Source organism: Stegastes partitus, unplaced genomic scaffold (genome assembly GCF_000690725.1).
Source record: "Stegastes partitus isolate 25-593 unplaced genomic scaffold, Stegastes_partitus-1.0.2 Scaffold732, whole genome shotgun sequence".
Lineage (NCBI taxonomy): Eukaryota > Metazoa > Chordata > Actinopteri > Pomacentridae > Stegastes > Stegastes partitus.
This window is the reverse complement of record NW_007578463.1, coordinates 324,231-344,534: the sequence shown is the minus strand read 5'-3', so window position 1 is coordinate 344,534 and position 20,304 is coordinate 324,231. Positions and strand designations below refer to the sequence as shown.

The 20,304-nt window shown below is 42.3% G+C and overlaps 1 protein-coding gene across 2 annotated transcripts in view; it reads left to right on the top strand.

Annotated features, from left to right (window-relative positions):
* The first annotated feature begins 346 nt into the window (after positions 1-346).
* The window catches only part of LOC103364250 (monocarboxylate transporter 2), a 32,104-nt gene continuing 12,146 nt past the window's right edge, over positions 347-20,304 (top strand). Inside the window, exons 1-2 of one of the 2 annotated variants that reach the window (XM_008291308.1) lie at positions 347-387; positions 15,410-15,647. In XM_008291308.1, the coding sequence (XP_008289530.1) occupies positions 15,431-15,647 (217 nt within the window). In that variant the 5' untranslated portion in view covers positions 347-387; positions 15,410-15,430. Of the gene's footprint in view, positions 388-7,230; positions 7,317-15,409; positions 15,648-20,304 lie in introns of those variants that run through there. The other variant, XM_008291309.1, reaches the window with a different exon arrangement.

The window sequence follows — 20,304 nt, the reverse complement described above, 5'->3', positions numbered from 1 at the left end:
TTTTTCTTTGCCTCGTGTGACCGTAAATTAAATAACATGAGATAATGTGACGCGCCATTTGCAGCGTTTATTGACACAAACAATTAACAGCCGCTGAAAATGTCTAATTACGAGTCCTGTTGTGTGCCCCGCAGCCCTACAGGCCTGTTGCAGCAGCACACAGCAGCTCGGAGGAGTAATAAATCCGACCACTGGGCTCCTGAGCGATCCACTCAGCCCTAGAAATAGAGACGGAGGCAGCGCCGCCCTCCGCAGCGCGCAGCGGCAGCTCCGCGTCAACGCAGGAAATTTAAACAGAGAGCCGCCGTGCAGCCACAGACACGCATCTCTCCGCTCCAAGGTCACCGAGCAGCAGGACGCCAGCACACCTCCGTCACCCTCCGCAAGGTAACGTACCCTTTCCCTGCCCGTTCACCGACCGACGGCTCTGACGGACGACCGGCAGGATTACCGGAGCTTTTCGGCGCTTTTGTGGGCGCGCAGGGATGAGCATGTGCTGTAATGAAGGAGCAGGGCTGGTTTCATGCATTTTATGATGCGTTCAGGAGCCGCTGGAGAGAGGTGGAAATCCTGCCCCGCGGTCAGCTCCGTGCAGGGGAATAAGGCGCATGAGGCGGATCCGTGCGCATTTTTTTGTTTTTTTTGGAGCTGCTCCGGTTTGGCGCATGTAGGCCCTGGGCATTAAGACTGGCTTCAGCCGGTCCCTGTCCTTACATCAGCAGCATCATATGATTACTGCAGTGCTGAGGAATCACTGTTACATCACCCATTCAGCTCCAGTTTCTCTGGAGGGGGTTCCAAGTTGAAACAGGGGGTCTCCCTGAAACATAGTGAGTTAATCCCAGGATGTCATGAGGATTTCTGTTATTGTCATTTTCTTTTTTCTCCCCACAGCAGATTCTTCACAAGCGGAGAGGATGTTTCCCTCCTGGTCAGCTGGTGGGCTTTAAAAATAGCTTTACATGTCACATGCTGCTGGCTTCCATTGAAAAGTGCATCACTGCACTCTGTGCATTCAGCCTTAATGGTTGAACTGGCTTGTGTTTGGGATGCTGAAATGTGACGTGTAAAAAAAGCCACCGGTGTGTTTTCAGCTCCTCTGTAGCTGTAGTTTGTTGTGTTTGAGCATCACAACACTTTGAACTGTTTGGTTAACGGTGGCCAGAGGAGGCCGACGGCTACAGGATGTGTCACTGAGAACACCGACACATAGGATGTATATACCAAACACTATTTCATGATAACATGTTTTATTTCAGCCAGTGTCGATTATTATTAACCTGTTTTTTAAATAAACACCAGGAGTTATTTGAATTTAACCACTTTAGCCTATTTATCAGGACCCACAACGAATACTTTTACTATGATAACGAAAAACAAACACCAGATATGGACAGAGGAAAGATCTCATGCTCAGATTAAATAAAGAAAACATTAAATAAATTCACCTCCAAGGAGAACTTGGAGGTTAATGGAGGGCGGTGACCTCTTTACCCAACATCAAGTCCGTCAGCATTCATACCAGACGGCTGGGAGCAAGTCGCTGAGGTGGATTTGAAACTGTTGAACATCCTGTCAGACAGTTTTCTTGTTGCTTGAGACGGAATAATTTGAATATAACCACTTTAACCTGTTTATCAGGACGCACGGCTGATAATTTCAACATGACAAGGAAATTTACTCACATGAATTCAAATGAATAAGGATAAACGAATGATCCTGATACACATTAAATAAACAGAACATGGAGGTGTATGGAGGGCAGCCGTGGCGGTGACCCTGCACCCCAACGTCAAGTCCATCAGCATAAGGATCAGGCTGCTGGGTTGTTGGTGGAAACTGGTTTGGTGGTTTTAGACCTTGAAGCTGCAGGCCGCAGTCTCCACTGGTGAAGGTCTGAATGTCTGCAGGTGCAAATGTAGGTGTTGGCAGCCATGGATTAGCTCAGAGAACCTGCATGGCCTCCAGCATCAAGGGATGTGATTGACTGTAAATGAGCCCAGAAGGAACATGCTTCAGGTGTACTCGTGCAACAGAACTTTGCATTTTCGTAGCGTTTTGACTCAAATGCATCAGACAGTTTTCTTTCTTCTTTTGCTACTGATGATGAGTTTGTTGCTGGTGCATTGGCCTAAACTGTCTGTACAGTCTGAGGCTAAAACGCATTATATTACATTAGGAAGTAATCTTAGTATCATCTAAAGTCTGCTCACATTAGTCTCTGTCAAGCCGAATAAGGCTGTAACAGCAAAACCCGCTGAGGTTTGTCGTATTTACGGCTGCTACTGATGATTATTTCCATTGCTGACTGATCAGTTGAGGACTTTTCCTTTAATCGATCAGTTGTTTGGTCTATAAAATGTCAGAAAATGCTGAAAAATGTCAGTGTTCCACAAAGCCGAACATGTCAGATGTCTTGTTTTGTCTACAATCCAAAAGGTATTTGTTGGGATCTTCGGGGCTCAACCAAGTCCAGCGGTTTCTAGACTTCAACCTGATAATTGCACCATTTTCCAGTCATTTCAGGGTAAAATTGAAACCAAATGTGAGACACTGTGAACTGGGCAAAGTGAGGTCATCCTATTTTCCTACCATGTGCCGTGGAATAAATCTTATTTATAGCATTTCCAAAGCTGGACTCGTGTAAAGCTGTTCCTTGGAAATATTTGGTTTTTTCCCCCATTTTTTTTTTTACAGAGAGTAACTTGGGTGACCGACCCTTTAAACAGCAGAGATGCAGGTGATGGTGAAGATTCTCCCAATGTTTCTGATGTACGATGTCAGACTGATTGTAAGGGTTTTAACGCGATAGATAAATACATCCACAGGGATATTTTTATATTTTACCTATTTCTGTTAAAAAAAACAAAACCTTTAGGAGGCCAAGGGCTTAACAGTGACGTCGACATACAGTTAATTAATGTTTGCATTCACCTCCGCTATATAGGAAAACAGTTTGAGCTGCAGATAAAGGTTTGCGATAAGATAAGCAAAGCTGCCCTCATTAGCTAGTTAGCTTAGCACGAAGGCTGGAAACAGGCAGGCTGACTCTGTCCAAAGGAAGGAAAATCTGCCTCCCAGCTTCTGTTAAACTGACCAATTAACATGTTGCATCGGTTTTGTTTGATGTGTACACAAAGTGAAGTATGCAAACAGCACTGTGTGGCTTTATGAGGGGACGTGGCAGACTATTTCTAGGCCAGGTGCTGCCACTTCCTGGAGCTACGCTAACCGGCTGTAGCTTATATTAACCACTCAATCACAAGATCGATGTGAACCTAATGCGTTAAGTTAACAACAATGCCCAAAATGCCAAACTAGTCCTTTAAAAGAACTTTGTAGTTTGTTGGATTGAAGCAGATTTTGCAGCTGCAGTTTTTTATTTAATGATAAGCCCAAAAGTCCAATATTGACCTAATTGTCTAACTCATCTGGTTGGAGTTTGCTTGTTACTGTAAGGTCAGTGTTACAGCAGTAGTTGTACTCCTTATGGACGTGTAGTTTTTGCTAATATACCACTTTCTACTCTTCTTGGACTCCATTTAGAGGACTTGTTTTATACATGCACAGTAGGATGTCATCTACATATTCCAGGAATGAGAACTGCTGCTGAGTATTGGTCCTCAGGAACTCTTGCAGACTTGTGGAGATTAAAATGTCAGAAGGAACCCAACGTAGCCGTGGGTGTGTGAAAAGGATAAAAAGTAATTCAAGCTTTCCACGTCCGGATATCCACAAGAGTCCACAACAATATGTGTGATGTAAACGTTGCTGCAGCACTGTTAATTGCTGTTGTCAGTTACCCAACTAATCTGCACAAACACACCCAGAAAATGACTGCAAATCATTTAAAAGTTGCAGCTACACCAAAGAAAAACCATTTATTAGTGTGAGGACACGGCTATCCTGGCATGTGTGCAATGAAATACCCAGTTAATGACGTCTGAATATTGAAACACTGATGTATTGAAGATGAAACCTAGAGGTGGAAGACTGTGGGGCTGTTATGTAAAACTTTACCCAACAAGACAGTCAGTGCCATAAATAGTGCGGTCCACAATGTGTGACTGCAGGCAAGCTAGCTGCACATACGCCAGGAAAACAAGAGGTGCCTAAAACAAATCCTTGTCATCAGGAGAGCCTGTTTGAGGCAATCATCCACACCTTTAGAATTCACCATTAAAAGACTTTTAATTGAAGTCGCTGCTGTTGGACTCTGGCGGAGCTTCGATTTGGTCTTGATGGACCCTAAACCCAGTGAATTCTCCAGATAGCCCGTGCAACGTCCGCCCAATGTGCTCAACGTTAGCGCGGTGCTGCAGTGCGATCTGTAACGAACAGCTTTTACCTGTAAAAAGCACAAAGCTACGGCCTTTTAGGAGCTTTGTGGGTTTTTCTGCGCTCATATATGTCAAATACAAAAGCTTGCACATTGTAAGTTTGTATCGCTAGAATCTGCCTTTATGCTTTCTGTGTGAAGCCCAAACTTTGCGTTGCATGAAGACTGTACTCATGCACAGAATACGTAGATGCTAACCAGGTGGACTAGAAGTAGCGTAGCAGCGTCAGCTTCGAGTACATGGTGTCTGCAACTGTATATGAGGCATCCACGAGGGAGTATACTGAAGGCTTAAAATCACAGACGATGTGGTATAGAATAGTCTTCCTATTGTTGAGGACGTTTTTGGAATGTAGAGTACGTCCACGACTCTCTTTGTCTTGGAGATTTTGAGTTTCTCTGGCTAAACACCGATTTGCCTCTTTCGAGTTGAGGTCGCTCCTGTTGACCTCCAGTTTTTCAGTTCTTGACCTTTGGTTATAAACTGAGGCCGTCTGCATTTCGCCCTGTTTGGCTTCTGTCTTGTTTTTCTTGTTTTTAACGCTGCCTTGCATTAAGTTTCACTCTGCAGGTTGCCTAAACACACTCGGGTTGATAATGTCCACAGTGTTTGTTTGTTAGAATAGCAGAGGTCTGTCTGAACATGTGGGCTCTCGATCATTAGGAGGGTTTTTGTTGGCTGACTGGGATGCTGGTCTCAGTGCTGACGGTGGCGGACATCTTTGACCTAATTTTGACAGTAAATCCACTCCTCCTGACAGTATGTACAGGTTTTCGAGGCAGGTTGTTCCGAGCACCTCTGGGAATCTGCCACATGTTCCCTCTACAGTTTGGAAGTCCCGAAGGATTCCTAAACTAACTCGGAGATGTTTGGCACCGGAGCTCCGTGGGGCCCGTTGCATCTGTTGCGAGACTCCCTGTTCTTGTCATCGCTCGGTGCGCTTCTTTATGACTTTGGCTATGAGTTTGAGTCCGTTGTCATGCTGCGGAGTGACGGATGGATAACCGTTGTGCAGGACTGTAAACACGGACAAGGTTACGCGCCGCTGCGCCTCGGTGATATGAGTACATGCGAGCGAGCGTTTTTTTAGATGCGGCTCAGGTTTCAAGATTTCCATGTCCCCTGTTGTGTACCTGATGCAGAACAAAAGCATTGTGCTCCACCGTAAGAACACAATGCCGACTATTAAACACTCGAGTACACATGTAATGATCGAACAACAATTACCGGAGAGATTAACTCTGTTTGTTCTGCAGATTTGGCTTTAAATCGGGCCACTTGGCACTGATAGAAACGGACTGACTTTCACTTACATTTGGACTTTTTTTGTCATAAAGGCGTCACACAGAACAGCATTTGAGCATCTGTCAAGGAAAATATGATGTTTTTATATGTTTTAATCTTCATTGTTAGCTGACATTTATGTATATTTATAGAGGAGTTATTTTTAAATCTATGTGCTGTTTAGTATTTCTGCGTTGGCCTGATCTCCCAAGACGTCATTAAGGAACTTTGAGTCTTTTGGACCATGTTAGAAGTAGATATATGTGTTTTTGTATAACTGCTCGTCCAAATGTTTAGTAAAGTAGTGGTCAAATATTTAGTATTTGCAAACTAGTTGATTAACCGTCTGATCCTCGAGTAGTTTCCGGGCGTTTGTGTGCTCCTGTCACATTTTTACTCACTGTGAGCTCTTTTTTTTTTTACTGCAATATAAAGTCCTGCACCTCTATGGAAACAGTACAACCATGAGTAGAAGTAGAGAGAAGTCAGAAATGTCCTACGTGCAGCATAACACAGTTATAGTGGCAACATCATTAAAAAAAAAAACTGAATTTATTTATTTTAGTTTACAAAAAAATGCAAAAACATGGAATCTACATGTACAACATTTACTTTTAAAGTGTCCACCAATCTTACAAACACTGTAAATCTCTCTATATACTATAAATATTTCTTCTGTCTCCTCTGGCTAAGCACAGCCTGCAGTTAAGCCAAGTTCTGCCAAAAAGTCCCAGAATTTTTGCCATGTGACCGTCAGCTACAGCGGAGTCCCTCATGGGTTCACATCTGCACCGAAATCTGCAGAATTTTTTGTTTTTTACAGAATCTGATTCGAGCGAATCATGAATTTTTGGCGATTTTTTTTTTTTCCAAATGGCAGCTACAGAATAAGTTGATGAAATATTGCAGTTTTAAGCTCGTATTTGCAATATTTTCGCGGCAGAACAGCAAATGACAGATAAGCAGAAAATTAAACATCATTTCTGTATTTACAGTTTCTGACTCTGGTGTAATTTTGACACCTTTCAAATCCAACTGCCTCAGAATCACTCATTTTACACCCCACACACCGACTTTACAAGCTGCTGCACTTGACTTTGTGTTGCTTCTGTGGCCGCTCAGTTTATTCTAAAACAAAGATGTAAGAGGACGACACAAGCGTGACCTTGGCGACGTGGTCGGAGGTGTGCGGCGGAGACGAGGCTCCGGATTGGACGCTGGCCGTGGGTGTTGGCAGCCGACATGGAAAAGTGTCCGCGCAGGTTTTGGCTGCGTGTTATTTACGACTCATTGATTCATTTCAAGTTATGGTCTCACCAAACACAAATAAACTCCGAGGCGACGGCGCTGCAGGTTGGGAGAGTCGCTCTGTGCGTTCACAAGTTTGTTTAATCGAGTTTCGTCTGCAGGAATTAGCTGAAGGGCCTCAGAGGCTGACAGCTGAGTAGAAAGAGTATTACAGTGTCGGTGTATGTTATGGGAAGACCCCCTGCCCCGGCGGCCCTTGTTTTGATCTGCTTTCAGGGGAAGCCATTGTGTTCTGAGGTATTTCTCCTGCTCGCTGGTGTGCGAGACCAAGGGCAAGGATGTTTGCCCCGACCACTGGGGCCACATTGTGTTCGTAAGATGAAATTGTTGCCTTGGTCAACATTAAGAGAGCTGCTGATTGGGTTAATGATTCCTGAAAACAAAGTGAGTAGTGTTACTTGGAGGTTACCTTAGAGCTAATCTTGCGTTGCCATAACTTTAAGTCCCATGAGACTCAGGCGGGGCGGGAGAGGCGGGGAGCCAGGGTCATGCTGGTCGACTGTAGAGGTCAAGTTTTCCCTTTGTAGAGTCTCGCAGGGCTTAAAGCGCCTGTTTATCTGAAATAGCTGAAGCTGTGGAGTAATTTCTACGCTTCAAGGTCTCAGCTTTTACTGTAGGAAGCAGAACTTTAAACGCTCTGTGTTTTATCTTTTACAGGTTGAACGGGAACGTCGTCTCGCCCTCTTACTCTAATCTCCTGTTGTCCTTTATTCCCATAAAAGACCCCACAAAAATTAGGTGACCACCACCACCCAACCTTTCGTTATCAGTGGAAAAAAGGAAGTGGAGGACTTTAATTAGTAAGGAGCATGGAGGAAGGTTTGGGGTTTTGTGGATGTTCAGGTTTGAAGCTGTACCTTAATTCATTGGAACATTTTAGCGGTTTTTCACAGATTTGTTTATGCTTTGGTTTTATATTTTAGCACTTTACTGTTTTAGTTCAGCTTCTTGATGCTCTCGCAAACTCTGGAGCCCGACCAGCGCTGGATTTTTGGGGGGCGATGTCGATTCCTAGATAGCAACAATCCCTGACAGTGACGTATCGACAAGTTCTATTCAAACAGGAAAATGATTGGTCGTTGTGTCTGAACCTTTTCGCGATGTGTTTTTCAAACTAGCTGGAAACTTGCCGTGAAGAAGCCACTTGATTCTGCACCGTCATCTGCTACATGCGCTGCAGAAAGTGTTGGAAGCAGTGGAGCCGCTCTGCTGGACAAACGGCGCAATGACGCCATTTCTGAATTATAGCAAGCGTCCTTATTGAACTATGTGTGCCGCTCCTTGCAGCACACGCCGCCGGTATCGAGTAGCAGCTTGTTAAATGAAGGTTTTACACCCATCCGGTGCCCTAGGTCAGTACTTCATACAGTTGCGAGTACACAAGGGTCACTTTAGGTCGGCATGTTGTAATCTCATCTCCCCCGAGTCCACGAGAGTCTGTGAGCCGGCCAAGATTTGTGTTGCTCTGCACGGCCAGTACGTGTTCGGGTTATGAGCAACTGGGCATCAAGTAAACTAGAGAAGCAGTTAGTCAGCAGCACGTCTCCATGTCTGCAAAGGAGCGTAATGAAGGCCTCAGCAGCAGGAAGTGGTGCAGAATCTGTCCATCGAGGGATTCAGCGAAACTGTTGCTTTTCCAAGAGATGTTGTGCTGTAAAACAGGATAAGTGTGTGTCCTTACGGGCCGACGCCGCCACATGTTTCGCCATATGCTGCCGGTGTGTGCTGCCACCGAGGCGTCCCCGTCGGAGCAAATTCGGATTTTGCAGCTGCCAAGACGTTTGCAAATCCGAGCTCCCGGCGGGGCGTCGCATCGGTGGGCTCTAAGTTTTTATCCGGTCCGTCGCTGTGGTTGTTCATCATTCATTCAGGGGTGGGAGAGTGAAACCGGGCCTGAGTTTCTGCCTCCCCCCCTTCACTCCACATGGACACACCCCCCATCTGTTCCTCCTTTGACGGAGCTCACCTGAAACCCAACACTCCCAGGCTTCTTGGCTCTTGTTGTGAATTCAACCTGAGATTCTGCGTCTGTGGGAAGCGACAAAGAATTCGGTCTTTTAGGCGTCCTGCCATCGCGCTAAGTCATGTTGTCCTTGGAGGAGACACACACACACACACACACACACACACACACAGTCCAGCACCGTGTAACCTGAAGTCTGATGAGCTTTTGCCAGTTGGACGATTTGATTATAGAAATGCTATTTTGGTTTCTGGCCTTCAGCTCGCTGCTCGCTTACTGCAGAGACAAACCAACACACAGGACAGGTGTGTTGGTTTGTCTCTTCAAGCTTCATGTGCTCATAAATGTAGAATTTTTTTTTGTATTGTGATTATTTCTGGTGGATTTGCATCATCGTGTTTGACAGAAGCAGCAGATGAGCAACTTTACAACGGTCCTTGAACTACTCATCTGTCGGGGTCATCGGAAAAGCTTGAAGCTTAAAATCAGGATTTTTCATCAAAGTCACTTTATTCTACATGTCTGGTTTAAAAATTAGCCAAAAATTATTACTTTGCTCAAATCAGATTCTGTAAAAAACAAGAAATTCTACTTTTTCCGGGGCAATAGAGAAACCAAACGCAACATAGCTGCGATGAACAGTCATGTGACAAAAATTCAGAGAGTGTTTGATGTCTTCTGTGTGATATTAATGAAGTTATGATGCTGTAAATCCTAAAAACCAGTTTAAATTTATACACAAATCTTGGAATCCGCATGTACAACATTTTTACTAGATGTTACCATTTTCCGACCTGCGTTTTCCATTTGTTTCCTGACCTATCTCCTCTCTGCTCTGTGTGGACACTGCCTGCAGTTTATCCTAAAACGTCCCAGAATTTTTGTCACATGACTGTTGGTCACAACGATGTCACTAATTGCTTTCTGGTTGCGCTAATTATCACTAAATTTTTTGTTTTTTACAGAATCCAGTTAGAGAAAATAGTGTGTTTTTTGATCATTTTTGAATGAAACCTGTAGAATAAAGTGATTCTGCTGACATATCGTTATTTTAAGCTTAGATTTGGTCACGTTTTTCCGTAGAACACTGCGTCACAAATGAGTAGTTCAAAGACTGCCGCTCTTGTGTGTTTATTTTTTTAAAAATAGCGTCCCTTTTAAGCCGGCTTTTATTTTAATGAGCTGTACTAAATGCATGTAGTGCATCCTGAAGCGTGCACGTCTCACTTTTTTCCATTTCACACTCATTTTGTGCTTTGTGATCGTACATTGGGCTCAAATTGACCCACACTGAGTGTCTGTACCTGAACGCAACACGCTGCTTCAGATGGAAAAAACCTTGACTTAATGTCTCTAATTATATTTTACGACAAAAATAATGCGGCTCCTATTAATTACCACAAACACTCACCACGGCTGGTGGAGGAAAGTCATGCTGATGTTTAGCTGTTGCCCTTCGGGGATCAATAAAGTTTTATGATCATCAGACATCTTGACCTTGAGGCGCCTTTAGTTGGAGTTTTGGGATGTTTTCCGCCAAAAAAAATAAAGTCTTTTAAGTGATGCTTCACCACATTTCCAGGCCCGTCGTTGGTGCAGTAATCACTTAGTCAGGTGAAGGTCGCCGTGGAGGCAAACCAAGACGTTGACATTGACTGAGCGGTGACTTTGCTTTTGTTTGACCTCTCACCGCCGTTGATCGTAAACCAGACCCGTCAGGCTCTTTGCTGGACGTTTCTCTTCTTTTTCTTTTTTCTTTATTTTTTTATTCCGGCCGGAAGCTGCTGCTCTCTTTGCGGTCAATCTGCTCGCCGCTTCATATTGGAAGCCATCAATTTAAGCTGCTTATGTGTTCTGAGGATCCTTCGTGCATTGTCGTCATGTTCAATCAATCAAAACCGGTATCTCCAGCGAGTGCTGCTGCGGACGGCCTGTAATCTGATTAGCCTGGATTAGACCCGCTGTATGGAACCGTGGAAAAAAAAAAAAAAAAGCCATAATCTCTCACTTTGATTAAAGGGCCAATGCAGGGAGTATATACACTCGGAGGATTAGATTTCCATTCACAGGGGCGGCTTTAGCACAAGTTTGAGATGTTTTCGTTAATATAAAGGCATCCACCCAGTTAAAACCAGCGTAATTACCGACACCAGTAATCCAGTGCTGCTGTACTGGTCAGTAACCAGTACACCCACCGTAAACAAATGCAGTCATTCCCCTTTGGATGTTTTTAAAATCCTCTTTTCCTTATTTGCTCATTCATTCATACATGAGTTATTTTTTTTCTAAAATTCATTTATGCAAACAAACACCCCAGAAGGACTTTTTTTTTCTTTCTTGTTTTTTTCTGACGATGTTGATTTAAGCTACAGAACAAAGTGTAAAAGATTAGCAGAATATTTAAAGCTGCGCTAATCAGTGTTTGTGTTGAAGAGGTCACGTTAACTGAGCAGCACATAGAAACAGAAAGCGAGAGTTTCACTGCCTGTCAGCTCTTATTATCCTAATTCTGTGTGTGGTTTAGTCCCGTGGTTTATTTTCTCGCTCTAGTCGCATCAATTTATCTGATAAACCAACTTTATGTTCTTACGTTGGCAGGTTTGAAAATCTATAATATTACATTTCAAAAATCACCAAAATTCCTCCATCTATCAGAGCCTGAAACTGTAAAAAACAAAGAAATCCTCATAATTTCAACGTTCCGACGGTCCTTGAAGTAACCATGTGTGACGAGCTGTTTCATCTACAAAATTAATCAAACCTTAGCTTAAAGGTGTGATATTTAATCAATGTCACGTTTACTATTCGACATAAAAAATTACCAAAAATAAACGGTTTGCTTTAATCAGATTCTGCTAAAAACAAAAAATTCTGTGCTTCTCGACACAACTGTGAAGCCTGGAGTGACTCAGCTGTGAGAAACAGACGCACTACGAAAAATTCAGGGACTTTTCAGCTGAACTGCAGGCAGTAATTCCACAAAGAAGACAGGAGAAAAGTATGGAAACAATTTTTAAAAATATAAGAAGTGAAAAATAGTATGTAGAATCATATTTTTTCTGGTGTTGATAGCATCTGTTGGGCAGGTTGATTCAATGTTTTTTTTTTTCATTTTTCTAAAATAAATAATCAAAGAAATTCAACTTGCAATTTTCCTTTTGTTTTTTTTTAACATTTATTTATTATTTTTTTCGCATTTTAATTTTTGTTACACTGCACAGTGGAGATATCTGAGTTCTCTCTACTTCTAGTCCTGGTTGTTCTGTTTCCACAGAGGTTCAGGACTTTATGTTGCAGAGATAAAAGAACCCACAGTGTGTAAAAATGTTATTTGCACTATTTACGTTTTTTTTTTTAATACTCGGCTCTGTGTAAACACTTCCTGCAGTTCAGCCGAAAAGTCTCTGAATTTTTGTCATGTGATTTTTGATCGCAGCTGAGTCGCTAATGGCTTCTCAGTTGCCCAGAAGATTGTAGAATTTTTTGTTTTTTATAAAATGCGATTAGTGCCAGTGATATATTTTTGGCAATTTTTTAAATATTAAATCTTGATTATGTCGCAATTTTAAGCTTAGATTTGGGATAACTTTCCCAGTTGAACTTAAAGTCACACATGATGAGTTCACAGACTGTCAGAAAGTTGAAAACCCAATGATTATTTCTGTTTTGACAGTTTCTGGCTCGGATTAAAGGCAAATGATCAAATTATGTTTTTAGATAGAACATGCGTCTTTAACCCATTGATTAGTTTTAGAGCTCAGATGGTTAATGGAAACGTTGTATTCCCTGTTTTTCTTATGTTTCTTTCTCCTCGTATCGATCTCCCTGAAGATAAATTCATTTGGGTTTTTTAAATCATGTTAATCCTGCTAAATGCACTTAATGCCACAGAAGGAAGTCGTCCCACTAATGTCATCACGAGGCTGAAACCTGATCTGACAAAAGCAACGACAAAGACTCAGAGCGGCATCATTTATTGATGCTGATTTTTCTTTCAGTCTCACAGCTGAGGTGTCCGGCTGCCTCTTAAAGCTCCGTTGGTCTGAAGTGAAGCTCCTGCTGCTGCTTGTAAGACTTCTTCAGTCCTTCATAGGATGTTTTAATGGGCGGCGATGCTCAGAGGAATCCCTCGTAGGTAGGGTTTGTTTTCAGGACTCTGAGGTCGGACGAGGGGGATTGTGTTTTTGTGTTCTACGGTGTTGTTGACTCGCTGCCCAGTGGGTTTCTGGAACAGATGAGCGTCCGGGGGGCAGATGTTGGTTCTCAGAAAACAGTCGGGCGTGACCGGTTAACTGTCACGAGGACAATGTTATCAGTGGGAACCACTCAGCAACAGGAGAGGACAAGCCGCTGGAGTTTATTGACGAGGCCGACTTGTTTTACTGTTTGGTTTTTATTCAGTGCGTCTCTTTTTAGTTAATTTGAAAAAGCAGCTTTGAAAAGCTGTTAAAAGAAGAGCTGGAACAACGAAAGGCACATTTTCTTTTAAAAATAGCCAAAATGAAACTGTAAAAATGGAAAGAATCGATGGAACTTCAACTTTCCGACAGTCCTTGAACTACTCATCTGGAAACTGGAAACTAAATCATTTTTTTCTACATGTCTCATTTTTTAAAAAATCGCCTAAAATTAAGTGTTTGCTTTGACCAGATTCTGCAAAAAACAAATAATTCTGGGCTCCCTGTCGCAACCACTAAGCCATTAATGAGTCAGCAGCGATTAACAGTTATTTTACAAAAATTCAGAGTTTTTTTGGCTAAACTGCAAACAAAACAAATGATAACATAAATAGTAAAATATCGCAGTGAAGAATGAGCCCACAGTGAGTAAAAAAAATATGAGCGGAGCAAAAAGCACCTTACAAACTCCTCAGGTTTAAAAAAAAAACTTGGTAAGCAGCTAGTTTTAGTCATTTTTTTAAAAATAAAAATAATCTTTACTGGTTGTGGCTTCTCAGATATCAGGATTTAATGCTTTACTTGTCTGTCTTTGACTTTCAGATGTTACTGTGACAAAAAAATCAATAAAATATTCAGTATCTGAGTGTTTCTGTCAGTAGCGTGGACCCCCTTCAATCACATGACGGCTTCATTCTCTAAAATCTCTTTTCGCCACCGACCCTGCAGCTGGACGACGCCGTGCAGTGTTCAGGAGAGATAAGAGATTTTCCTTCTAGATCTGCTCAGAATGGGGCCCCAAAGAGAAGAAAAGAAGCGTTTTAAACTGACCTACATCGGCATGGAGGAGGAATTATTCTGCTCCTGTTGTTCACAGAACATAAACAATATAACGGAGGTCTTAATGAAGTAGTGGAGAGTCTGACTTTAAGCTCTTAGTGTTGGTTACTGACACAGCAATGTAGAAATACTTCATTACAAGTAACGTTTCTGCATGAAGACTTCAATAAAAGCTGCGGCAGGTTTATTTGTACACGTTTCATACATGAGAGCAGGTCAAAGTGCTACAGCTTCATAAAAACACAGTAAAGGCCACAAAGATTTAGGTTTTTAAGGGATTTTGCACAGAGGAGTGGAGAATTTTTAGGTTCATTCAGATTGTGGTTGTGCCGGTGGTGTATTTATGGCAAATTTTTTTAACAGGAGAAGTAGAATAAAGTGATTTTAATGTAATATTGTGACTTTTAGCTTAGAGTTGGCTCAGTTTTGGCGTCATGTCACAGATGAGTAGTTCAAAGACTGTCAGGAAGTTGAAGATCTGATGATTCCTTTTGTTTTTACAGATTCTGGCTCTAAAAAACGGCGTAAATTTGGCGTTTTTAATAAACAAAACCTGTCTGTCTGACCCATAGACTGTAGAATACTGAACCTTGTGTCTTGTCTCTAACTGGTGCGATCCCTGCTGGAAGCTTTCTCACAGCTCTGCTCAGGAAACCACTGAGTACAAACCTCCAATAATTGCCTTCTTGTGATTGTGCAGCGCAAATACGACAAAAACTTGTTGCTTTTTCCGCCTGTTTGTGCAAAACTACACACGGATTTTTTTTTTTTTCATGCAGCTTGTAGCAGCAGCGTGACGTGTGTTGGCTTTTTTGTTTGGTTTGTACACAGCAGCACCTGATTTGAACTGTGGCGGCCGCCGCCTTGTTTCCACTGCAGCCCGAGGGCGTGCAGGTGTGGGCTGAAGGTGAACGGTGGGCGGAGCCAGGCTGGTCTCTCAGGTGAAGCGAGTGTGTGTCCTCTGGTGTGGGTAGCTCAACGTCTGGGCGCGTGTTTGCACACGTTTCCACCAGGATACGGACGTCGGCCTTCAGTCACGTTACTGCTGCTGCTGCCTGTGGAGGACGAAGCCTTTAAATCCCACGGCTGTGTGTAAACTGTCAATATGGCTTCCTTCATCTGCACCGTCTGCAGCCACGCTTTCCCTCTTCATTTAATTCCAACCTTAAAGGGCTTCAGAGAAAAGCAGCTGATCAATAATCAATCACAGGACAAATTGCATTGTGCAGGTTTCTGAGTTTTAATACAGTTTTTTTTCTCCCCCTCTGCGGCTGCAGTGATATTCAGGTGGGCCAGTGATGCCGCCCCCGGCCACGAGTCCGCCCGCCGTGACCCCACCAGACGGCGGGTGGGGGTGGGCGGTGGTGTTGGGCTCCTTCATCTCCATCGGCTTCTCCTACGCCTTCCCCAAAGCCATCACGGTGTTCTTCAAGGACATCCAGATCATCTTCAACGCCTCCTACAGCCAGATCGCATGGATCTCCTCCATCATGCTGGCCGTCATGTACGCCGCAGGTGAGTCCGGGGCGGCTTTGTTTGAGACGGGTCGAACCAAAGTGGTGCAAAACTCCACAAAGCACAGAAACTAGGAGATAAGTGTGAATAAACAGACAGTAAAATAGTAAATAATAAAAGATTCAATAGAAGCAGTTCTCACATGGAAACTGTTCCAGAAATTAGGAAGGAAATTCACCAAAAATTAACCGTTTATACCAGACATATTGTGTAAAAACCAAGAAATTCTGCGTTTCTCTGCGCAACAGAAAACCCGTTCATGACTCAGCTGCCACCAACAGTCACTTTGTAAAAATTCAGGGACTAGTCGGCTGAACTGCAGGATGTGTGTGAAAAGTGTGGAAGCAAATAAAACATGTCAGGAGTAAAATATCTGTTATTTTCCAGTTTTGGTAAAACCTGTGGACACAACATGTTGCTCATGTTTATTCCAGGTTTCTTTCTTTTTAGAAAATTAATAAGCAGTTGGTATGGTTTGGTTAAATTACAGATAATATCTAGTAAAATTACAGACAAAAAAAATTACTAAAAACGTTGACTGCAAAAAAAAAAAGTAAATAAATAAATAATGTAAACGATAAAAGTCTGTGTTTTTCGAAGTGGTATTTCATTCTTTCACAACTTTTGGCTGTAAAATTCCTTTTCTATGTATAAACTGTATTTAAATCAGCAAAAAGCATTTTCATTTTACAGATAATCGCTGTTTTTTTTGTTTTTTTAAATTCTGTTTATTAAGGAGGAAAAAATGATAAATACATTTACGCATGACAGTTATTTTCCTTGTTTTTTAAAAAAATTCCAGATAATATCTAGTCAATTCAATAATAATAATAACAAAGGCATTCATTTTCTTGTTCACTGTAAAACAAATTGGACAAAATTGTAAATGGTGTCAACAAAAAAAATCTGCATATTCACTCATAGTCATATGTAGTTTTACAATGTTTAACAATGTAAAATTACACAATTAACTGCATTTAAATGTGCTAAAAATATGATTTAATGGATTTTGAATCACAGTCTAGCGTTTTTTATAAGTTGTTTTTTCTGGTACCCTTACTGCCAGATTTTCGCCTTTTTTTATTATTTTGGTTTAGTTTTTTTTTTTTTTCTTTGCAAGTTTTGCTGTTTCTACATCAGTTAACAATAAAATAATATATTTTTTTCTGTGATTTTACTAGATATTTTGTGTAACTTGACAAAACAGGGAAAATCTATAAAAATAACAATAAATTGCCCAAATGTATATTTTAAAAAATGGGCTCTGGGTTTGGGTTTACAGTAAAAACCTGTCAGGAAGAAAAATGAAGCAGGAAATCGTACAGACATTTGCTGTTATTTTTACAGGTTTTACAGTTTGCTAACTTTACAATATTCACTTGTTTTTTTTTTTTATCCTATTTTTTTCTGACACCGTCGCTGCCAGACTTTCACCAGATTTTTTTTCACGGCGTAGAAAAGATGCTCCCTGTTTCCATGTTGTCGTGGTTTCTTCTACCCCGTGGAGCTCTCCGGCGGCTCTCACGCCTCCTGCTTTAGATTTATTTTACCTCTCGATGCAGCCACAGAGATGGAAGCAGGTTGTGTCATCGCATCGTGACCCGGATTACAAATCACGCAGCATCGCACGCTGAGGCTGCCGACAGCCAGAAAACCAACAAACGGCACGTCGCAGCTCCTCTCGCTGTCACTGACTCGCTTTAATCTGCAAAAACAATCTACGAGGAGCCTGTTGAGTTTACAGTTGTTTGTCCACACAGTAAAATTCCAAATAAACTTCTATCAAATTCAGATAAATTCAATAAAACCTTTCGACGTCTGAACCATCATCCCTGTAGCTGGTCTCTGATTTCAGTACTTTCACTTTCGGAGGGTCAGGCCGTGTTTCCAGCAGCTCCTCCTTTCCACCATATTGCTCCGATCACCTGCTTTATTTTCCCGTCCTGGCTCCGGTCCTGCAGCCTTCTGCTCGGCTGCCATCTGTCCTCGCTGTAATCCTCCTGTCACTATATCTGTGCTGTTGTCACCATCTGCAGCGGCCTGGAAAGCTCATTTCCTACGCCGAGCGGTGCAGCTTCCATTCAGGGCAAACAAAGACTTTAGTAAATTCATTCATTAAAAATGAGTTCGGTACGTAAAGATGAGGTCGTTTAGAAACACTGAGTCACCGTGACGCACACTCACTTTGTCCTGAAGTAACACACGAGTGTGATTTTTGATTTTTCACACAGGATTTGTCACATTTCTACTCAGTGGGAGCTCATTTTTCACTGCTACATGAAGTCCTGTTTTTTTTATAGCAGAGAAAGATGTCATGGCCAGAAGTAGACGGAACTCAAACATGTCTGCAGTATGACACTTAAGATGCCATAAATCATAAAAAAATACAAATGTCATTCATTATTTGTTTTGCAAAAATGTCAAATGGAATCGACATGCACAATATTTTTCCAAGGTCCCACCGATGTTACCAAGACTGGAATCAAATGATGACTCCACACACTCACACACTATAGAAAGTTTAATATTTGCAATTTTAATTAGTGTTTATAGGTTTCTGTGTAAACGCTGCCGCAGTTCAACTGAAAAGTTCCTCAGTTTCTGTCACATGACCGTTCGTCACGGCTGAATCACAGGATTTTTATTTTGTTATAAAATCTGGTTCGTGAAAATGATTTTATTGTCCGACATTTTTAAAAATGAGACGTTTAGAACGAAGTGATTTTGATAAAAATATCACAAATTCAAGTTTAGATTTGAATGAGTTTCCTGATGCACATTACAGATGAGTAGTTCAAGGATCACAGGAAATTGGAAACAATCTTCCTGTTTTTTATGGTGTAATTTCCTAAATTGTTTCTGAAGACAAACATGCCTTTCACCCACTAGCAGGTGATACTGACGAAAACATTTTTTAAACATCCTCCCTAGTTTGGCAGCATGAAAACACAGCTACCCACACAGTTCTTGTTTCTTGGTTTCTACAAGCTTCCCTGAATGTCACTTAGCCATACAGTTTCCACAGAACTCTGACTTGTGTTCATCCCATCAAAGCTAGCATTAGCCATGTTAGCTGCGCATCATGCTAACACTAAGGAGTTTCCTATTGTTGCAGTGACATTACCATCAAAAATACAAATATATATCACTGGCTCTTCAGTTCCTCAGATGCTGGGAGTGCATCAAGACTGTTGTGTTCACTCTTTTAGACATTTTAGAGCAGCAGCAGCACAAATGAGGGGACTGGATTATACATATTTTTAGCTAAACAGTAAACTAAAGAAACTAAACCAAATTCTTACTGGCTGGAGGCTAACTAGTCGTCTGGGCCCAGAAAAGTCAAAGCAAACCTCTTCAGTGTCTGGTTCAAGGACAACAGTGAACTCTGCAATGAGAGAACAACCTGCTACCACCTGAGAATCAGCGGCTGCCGTCGTCTGCTGCAGCTTGTAAACGATAACAAGAAGGACTTTATGAACCTGAACAGGTGGCGTCCATCAGACGGGAACAAGCCGCCGTGCAGCTCAGGTTTGCTGAACGCAGCTCGAATGTTCTTCAGATTAACGTCACAAAGGTTTAACTGAGCCTCACTTTGGCCGATCGACCGCCGCTCCAGCTTCCTGATGGCCGCCTGCCGTTATCACGTGGCGTCGATACGGTCCGTTAGTGAGCGGGCGGCTCCTGTTACTCATTCATTGGCATTGATCGCGCTCATCAGCCATTCATTAAACACCTGCTCTCTTGTTCTGCCTCTTACGCAGACGATTCAATCACCGTTTGAATGTTCAACACCTTCCTAATTCCTCCTCCTCGCCGAGTGTGTTGGTGTTTACGCAGCACCGTCATGACTGTGGAGCTTCCTGCTAATGAGCCGGCAGCCTCACAAATCCAGTCGATCCAGACGACTCCGGTGACCTTTAGCTTCGTGCTAACCTTGTTTCTTCAAGCTGACCACCTTCTTCATGCAGTAAACCAACAGAACAAGCTCATTGATGGTGTTCTTCCTCCTCGTTCAACTCTTTAACCGAAAGTCCTTCAACCGTTTGACGCCAGTTGATGGTTTTGGTGCATCTTCAGGTGGTAAAAACACCAAATCTGTGTTTGCTGGACGACTTTAAACTGCCCATTGGATGTCTTCACTCAGTTCGCCGACATTCGACTGAAATATCCCAAATGACTGCCGTGAACTTTCATAAAAAACCTTTGTGGTCCCCAGAGGACGAATCCCCGTGACTTTGGTGCTCCACTGACTTTTAAAAACATCTACCACAGCGAGCAGGTCAAGGTTTGTCCAACGTTCTGGCACCGTTCCAGTTTGCAAACTTTTTATTTTTACTTTCAGGACGTCCTGCGGCGCCTCCCAAAGGACGAACTGTTGCATGCAGCACGTATACAGTTAGACCGGGACACACTGGTGTTGATGGTAGCAGCTGGTCTGGTTTGGTTTTAGACGTTTAATGAAGATTTCTATTGATTTCAGTCACTTTGTCTTAGTCAGAAAAACCAAAAGCATTTTAGTCTACACTGTAAAAAACTTAATTATGTTTTAAATAACTGGAAATATTTCAAAAATAATCACAATTTCAGCTGATTTAAGATGTGTATGTAGAAAGACTGGGTAGTTTTGTGGTCAAACATTGTAAAAGAGAAAATTACT